This window comes from Engraulis encrasicolus, chromosome 12 (genome assembly GCF_034702125.1).
Source record: "Engraulis encrasicolus isolate BLACKSEA-1 chromosome 12, IST_EnEncr_1.0, whole genome shotgun sequence".
Classification (NCBI taxonomy): domain Eukaryota; kingdom Metazoa; phylum Chordata; class Actinopteri; order Clupeiformes; family Engraulidae; genus Engraulis; species Engraulis encrasicolus.
The window spans coordinates 33,313,129-33,320,628 of NC_085868.1; the positions used below are offsets into that span (position 1 = coordinate 33,313,129).

Below are 7,500 nucleotides of genomic sequence, written 5' to 3' on the forward strand. Positions count from 1 at the left end.
CATTTTAAACAGTTACAGTCATTCCTTTTTCTCTTGAGTACAACAGGTTATTCTAATCCAGTTTTAGGACCCTATAGGTATTTAAAAAATCAGACTGATGCAGGATGTGAGAATATGAGCTAGCTTTATTTCTGTTTACAGTTGTTCCAGGTCATTCACACAGAGACAAGAGCCAGACTCCAACTCAACCCGAAGAGGGACACACAGCGCTCCCCAAATGTAAACTTTTGAGGGTTTTACATTCGCCCCATAAATATACTAACAGGGTTACAGTGCTTGGGTAAACTAAACCAAAACAAAACAAGAACAGAACAGGACCATGTTTCTCGAAAGTGCCATTGCTAACCACTTAGCAACATAATAGGTTGCCTATGGAAAATTGCATGGCAACCAAGTAAGTCGCTAACTTTGTTAGCAACAATGCTGTCGAGAAACACACCCCCGACCAGCATATAGGCCGTGCTTGGCAGATTCAATGTAGCCTATGTGTACTGACAGAGGCCCTTTACAGTAGTGTAGCATTCAATGACATCCAGTTACAGCCCTTACAGTTACAGATTTAAAATGTCACATACAGGATTCCACGTGAGTGTGATCATGCTTGGGGCTTAACTGAAAAAGTGAAACACTGACATAAACCATGACAGTCCAAAAGGCTGAGTACACCACCCCGCCACTGGGGATCTGGGTCTTACAGTAGGCCGATAGACATAAAATGGCTGCCAGTGAGCCTGTGTGAGCTTGGTGTAGCCATAGTGACATAATTATGCCAAATGGCTGCCACTGTCTGTGAGATTTTAAATATGAAGTCATTGTCTGCTTGGCGATGGCTTCAGTTGGGCCTGTGTGCTTTGGTTGCTGGTCTGAGTAGTTTGCATGAAGTGACGTATATGGAAATCGGTCCATTCAAGAACTATTTCAAGGGTGAACATGACTGCCATGCCAGCCAAAAGTGTGTGCAAAAGGAAATTGATTGGTTTACAACAGGGAAATAGACAACATCTCAGGTGGAAATGGATTCATTTGAAGCAGGAAGTGAGTTGGGCTCTATTTGTGAACACATTTGACAGTGCTGGTGAGATAAATCCTGGCTTCGGAACCAATTTGTGATACATATCTAACGTTTACAGAAAGGACACTGTAAGGTTCATTCCAGTTCTCATAAAGGTTTTTCGGATTCATTATAAACTAGTGTACTAAAAATGTCTACAAAATAACCATGCAACAGGTGCAAGGCCTTCAACACCATTTTACCAAGCAATTTGTTTCATTTAACATCCCCAAACCCAAGTATTTCCCTTTTTATTTATTTATTTTCTTTTTCCTCAAGTCTCCTTACAACTCATTTTTTTCAGGACCAAAACAAACAATCAAAAAAACAAAAAAACAAAACAAAACCAGGAACCAGGTGTAAATCAAGGTGACCTTGAAACTGTGTGAAGGTCAGAGTTCAAGGTCACAGCATGTCCAGAGGTTCCACACAGGTGCTCAGTCATACCTGAGATTCTTGTAGAATACTGTGCTCTCGGCCATTTCACGTTTGACCCCTGGCTCTGACTCATGCTGTGATGTGAAGGTTATGTGGAGGTCACAAATCTGTATAGGATGTTATGTGGGCCTTCAGTACTGTAATGTAAAACTATACTGCAAATCAGCTGCAGACAGACCCTTTGACAAATGCATTTCAGTGATGTCAGTGGGATCAACTGGGTCAGTACAAAAAAGTCAACCCTTCACACACCCACCCACCTACCCACCCACCCACACACACACACACACACACACACACACACACACACACACACACACACAGACACACACACACACACACACACACACACACACACACACACACACACACACACACACACACACACACACACACACACACACACACACACACACACACACACACATTTGAGCAGCCATAACACACTGCAGCACCATCTCTGTCTATAGTTTTTATCTCTGTTTCACACAGACACACACACACACACATATACACAGACACAGACACAGACATACACATACACAAACACATATACACAGACACAGACATACACATACACAAACACATATACACAGACACAGACACAGACACAGACACAGACACAGACACACAGACACACACACGCACAGACACAGACACAGACACAGACACAGACACACACACACACACACACACACACACACACACTTCCCATACCCCAGAGTCAGAGCCAGGTAGGTGAGGTGAGACACTCCTCATCCCACAGTTACACTAGATCAGGGGTGGGAAACCTTTTTCATTCGACAAGCCACTTCAAATCTTATAAAATCCTCCAAGGGTTGTACTATGACCACAAACCGAAACCATAGTTGCTAACTATGTTAGCTACTTCGTTGTTTGCAATGCAATTTCTCATTGACAACTACCCAAGTTGCTAACTGCTAACAACTACGCTTTCGAGAAATGCACCCCCAGGATTCCTACCTGCATTTAAGGCCTACATTGAAGGTGGCCACCTTTACAACAGACACCGCCGTCACTAGGTCCAATGAAAATATAACTTAATTGTATTGCAAATGTAATTTCTGACATTTCTTTACAAAAACATGTCATATTTCATGTGAAAATTAAAATGATGTCGGGGGCTGGATAAGACCTCGAGACATAGGTTCCCCACCCCTGCACTAGATACAGTACAGTAGAGTTACAGCACAGCCAGTGGAGAAGAACTGGAGGAGAGTTACAAAATAGTTAAAATAGAATTGATATAGAATTGGAGAAGCCCTTCCTAGCTGACATGGCCACGAGGACAAATCATGTCAGTGAATAAAAGAGAGAGAGGGGAGAAGGGACGGAGGGACAGAGAGAGAAAGAGAGAGGGCTGTGTGAAAGAAGAGAGAGTGAGAGTGTGTGTGTGTGTGTGTGTGTGTGTGTGTGTGTGTGTGTGTGTGTGTGTGTGTGTGTGTGTGTGTGTGTGTGTGTGTGTGTGTGTGTGTGTGTGTGTGTGTGCAGCTTTCTTGCTCTCCCTTGACACTACTACAGCCGAGTCAGTCAGTCATTCACCTTGTGTGTGTGTGTGTGTGTGTGTGTGTGTGTGTGTGTGCGTGCGTGTTTGCATGTGTGCATATGTGTGTGTGTGTGTGTGTGTGTGTGTGTGTGTGTGCATGCATGTGTGCGTGCATGTGTGTGTGTGTGTGTGTGTGTGTGTGTGTGTGGTGCAGGCCCGCTCAGCACCGCTGGGTGAAGTTCTCGGGGAAGACTCCTCTGGCTGAGAGGTTCTTATTGGCCAGCCAATGGGACTCCTGAACTCCCAGCAGCCAGCCATCATCCTGTTGGAGGGGAAACACACACACGGATGCACGCACACACGCACGCACACACACACACACACACACACACACACACACACACACACACACACACACACACACACACACACACACACACACACACACACACACAGATGAAGGGCATGCTGCCTGAAACGTCACATATTAAATAAGAGAAATGGGAGCTTGGTGTCGCAGACTTTACAGTGTTTTTTTTTCAGTTTCCACATACTGTGCGTACCTGTTCGTCAGGGTTGTCAAAGGCCACTACCAGGACAACATCTCCAGACTTCATCTCCAACTCGTCGGCATCGGTGGCGGCATAGTCATGCAAGGCCTTCACCTGCAAGCACACACGCACACGCACGCACACACACACACACACACGCACACACACACGCACACACACACAAACACACACATCACAAGGTCATTACTACCTCACCGGGTCCTTAGGAAATTTAAATGGACATTTTTTTAAATTTTTTTTTTTTTTTTAATTTAAAGATATTTTTATGGGCTTTTATGGCCTTTATTCCGGATAGGACAGTGAAGGTGCGACAGGAAGTGAGTGTGGAGAGAGATGGGGTAGGGTTGGGAAATGACCCAATGGGCATGCAAGCCCAAGTGTGGGGGGCTTATTAAATGGACATTTTAATGGACAATCAAAAGGAACGTTATCATTGTGCTACAGGACTGACAAAGCCTTTTCCATCTCCTTAAAGGGACAGAGATTTTTAGTTGTTTATTTCCAGAATTCATGCTGCCCATTCACTAATGTTACATTTTTCATGAATACTTACCACCACCACCAAATTCTAAGTATTCATTATGACTGGAAAAACTGCACTTTTCACACATGAAAAGGGGGATCTTCTCCATGGTCCGCCATTTTGAAGTTCCAGAAATAGCCATTGTTAGCTGCAAAAATGACTGTACTTGGACCATACTAGAAAATATTTGTTTAATACTTAGTAAACGTTCATGTAAAGATCAAATTTGACAATAGACAGCCCAATTTCAATGAGCAGCATAGTTGCAGTACCTTTTTTGACCATTTCCTGCACAGTGTCCCTTTAAAATGCACTGTTTATATTCCTCTCTCACACGCACACACTTACACGCTCACGAAAGCATACACATATACACATGCACGCAAGCACGCACACAAACAGACCTTGTAGAGCACTCCAGCTGGTAACTCGCCACTGTCTGATGATCCATTAGCCACAGCATTCTGCAGGGGAGCAAGCACAGGTGGCACATATAGATGAGAATACTATAGGCTACATAGGCATGACAGGATTTGAGGAGGAGAGAGGACTTGTTGACTTGGGTCCACAAGTGTCAAGATTCGAAAGGCAAGGGAAAGCAACAAGCACGCGCACACACACGCACGCACGCACGCACACACACACGCACAGTAGCGAAGGGGAGTAGAGTTGCCCAGCCGGAACTCGAACCCAGACCTTCTGGGGTAGTAAACTGGGGCTCTGACCGCTACACCAAAGAGCCAGGCTCAATGGCGTGACAGTCAGAACACACCCACAACCCTAGTGATGGTCACTCCATCACACACACACACACACACACACACACACACACACACACACACACACACACACACACACACACACAAACAGAGAGAAATGCCAGATAGCTATATAGCCATGTGCATGAAAGCTGAAATTAGGGCACCCACCGATTAGCATGGGGGGATGTCATATCTAACCAAAATGGCAACAAGGAAGTCAGACTTCCTTCCATGGCCACCTGACCAAAGGTACCACTCTGGCACTCTGACACCTAGTTCGTTCATCGGTTTCGCCGTCTCAGCTTACCTGGCTGGTACCCGTACTCGGCCCCCTCAATGCCCCATATGACCAGGTAATCAAATGAAGCCATCTAGCCAGAGGTCCCTGGTATGTGCTACTACCGCAAGCCCTATTTTCGCTCCATCCATCCTGTCCTACTGGTACCTGGTCCTTGTGCTCTGCTCTCTCATTGCCCCATCCATTCAGCTAATCAAAAGAAGCTAACCAGTTAAATGCTGAACATCAAGGCCATCTAGCCAGAGATCCCAGGTAATGTGCTCCTTCCGTAAGACCTGTTTTGGTCCCTCCATCCTATTCTACCTGGTCCCTGTACCAGGACCGTATTAAGCCAATGTGGTGCCCCCGGGCACAACACCCTAGTGGTGCCCACTTTTTAGACAATATATTGTGTCTTGTGGTGGCCGCCCCACTGGTTAAAAATGGTTGGTGCCCCTGGGCACCGTGCCACTGGCTCTTCTGGATAATCAGGCCCTGCCTGTACTCACGCCCTTATTGCCCCATGAGGCCTGCTGAGCCTGGGGTTTATACAAGGGGGTGGGCATGAGGATATGATGTCTTTTCTGACCAAAATGGTGATGAGAAAGTAGTGCCTTGATAACCTGCCTCATCCTGAACATCATGACCAACAAACTGGCTATAGGATTCCAGGGGTGTCGTACAGGGGGACAAAGTGTGACCACCAAAGAGTTACCACCAGGGGCCCATGTATTTGGGCCCATACATAGTCCGATTTATGTATATGGCAGGGGGGTGGGTGTTCCATTGGAGCTGATTGTAGGCCTATATAGGGTCCACAATTTGTTGCTATCCCCCTGGTCATCTGCTCCAACTACCTTCTTCAGTCCATCCTGTCCTACCTGGTCCCCGTAATCACCCCCCTCGTTGCCCCATCCGGCCTGCTGATCCTGGCCATCGTCCTGCTCCCAGCCCGGCTGCCCCGCTCCTGCTCCAGCCGAGTCATCGTCCCAGGTCTGCTGCTGATACTGATCCTGGTCCTGGCTGTACGCCTGACCCTCTGCAGGCTGGTCATAGCCGCCCTGTCCCTGTTGGTCGTCATCCCACGACTGCTGCTGGTCGTATGCCTGCTGCTGGCTGTCGTCCCACGTCTGTTGTTGGTCCTCCTGGTTGTAGGCCTGGGAATCCGCAGGGTTGTCCCATGACGGCTGCTGTTGTTGGGTGGCGTCATCGTCCCAGCTGGGCTGCTGGTAGGTCTGGTCGTAGGCGGCCTGCTGCTGGGTCCCCTGGTCCTCCTCCTCCTGCTGCTGTTGCTGGGGCTGCTCTGGCTGGGGTTGGAGTGGGTGTTGGTGCCGGTGGGAAGGTGGGTATGGGGTGGATACGGGGTGGGCAGGCAGGTCGATATGGAGTGGAAGGTGGGTATGGGGTGGGCAGGCAGGTCGATATGGAGTGGAAGGTGGGTATGGGGTGGGTAGGCAGGTCGATATGGAGTGGGCGTTGGGGCGGAGGTGGGCAGGCAGGTCGATATGGAGTGGGCGTTGGGGCGGAGGTGGGCAGGCAGGTCGATATGGAGTGGGCGTTGGGTATGGGGTGGGCAGGCAGGTCGATATGGAGTGGAAGGTGGGTATGGGGTGGGCAGGCAGGTCGATATGGAGTGGAAGGTGGGTATGGGGTGGGCAGGCAGGTCGATATGGAGTGGAAGGTGGGTATGGGGTGGGCAGGCAGGTCGATATGGAGTGGGCGATGGAGCGGAGATGGGTAAGCAGGTCAATATGGAGTGGGCGTTGGGCCCGGTGGGAAGGTGGGTATGGGGTGGGTGGGTGGGTGGTAGGTAGGTGGTAGAAAAGTGTGGGACAGCAGGGTAAAAGGAGGAGTACCGATTGGGACAATCCCAAGCAGGCGAGTTGGGTTGATTTGGGTAGGTGCGTGGGTCGGTGATGGGTGGTAGGTGGTGGTAGAAGGTGGTGGTGGCGCAGTGTGGGATGGTGAGAGGTGGCGGTAGGCAAGGTCAGAGAGCAATGAGGTAGGAAAGGAACCGGGCCCGAGAGACCAAGGTCCAAAATAGAGGCAACCAATTGGGCAGTTAAATGGCAGTTGAAGTAGGTAGATGGGTGGGTGGTGGGTGCAATACAGTACGGTGTGTTGAGAGGGACATCAGAGAGTGGTGATGTAGGATAAGGCAGGAGACCAAGGTCCAAAGAAGCAGAAAACAAGTTGGAGCGGAGGCAGGAGTTGGTAGGTGGGTGGGTGGTAGGTAATGGTTCAATACAGTAGGGTACAGTGGTGAGTGGGTGGTAGGTTGTGGTATAATACAGTAGAGTACAGTGGTGAGTGGGTGGTAGGTTGTGGTATAATACAGTAGGGTACAGTGGTGAGTGGGTGGTAGGTTGTG

General features: G+C 48.6%; 2 protein-coding genes across 2 annotated transcripts in view; both read right to left on the reverse strand.

The window, feature by feature from the left end:
- LOC134459689 (tubulin alpha-1A chain-like) overlaps nt 1–2,122 on the reverse strand; it is an 11,680-nt gene extending 9,558 nt beyond the window's left edge. Inside the window, exon 1 of the mRNA XM_063212073.1 lies at nt 2,006–2,122. Coding sequence (XP_063068143.1) covers nt 2,006–2,077 — 72 coding nt within the window. The 5' untranslated portion in view covers nt 2,078–2,122. The remainder of the gene's footprint in view (nt 1–2,005) is intronic.
- A 1,042-nt stretch (nt 2,123–3,164) lies between these two features.
- bin1b (bridging integrator 1b) overlaps nt 3,165–7,500 on the reverse strand; it is a 51,451-nt gene continuing 47,115 nt past the window's right edge. Inside the window, exons 12-14 of the mRNA XM_063212075.1 lie at nt 4,496–4,555; nt 3,560–3,661; nt 3,165–3,318 (exon numbers count right to left, since the gene is read on the reverse strand). Coding sequence (XP_063068145.1) covers nt 3,217–3,318; nt 3,560–3,661; nt 4,496–4,555 — 264 coding nt within the window. The 3' untranslated portion in view covers nt 3,165–3,216. The remainder of the gene's footprint in view (nt 3,319–3,559; nt 3,662–4,495; nt 4,556–7,500) is intronic.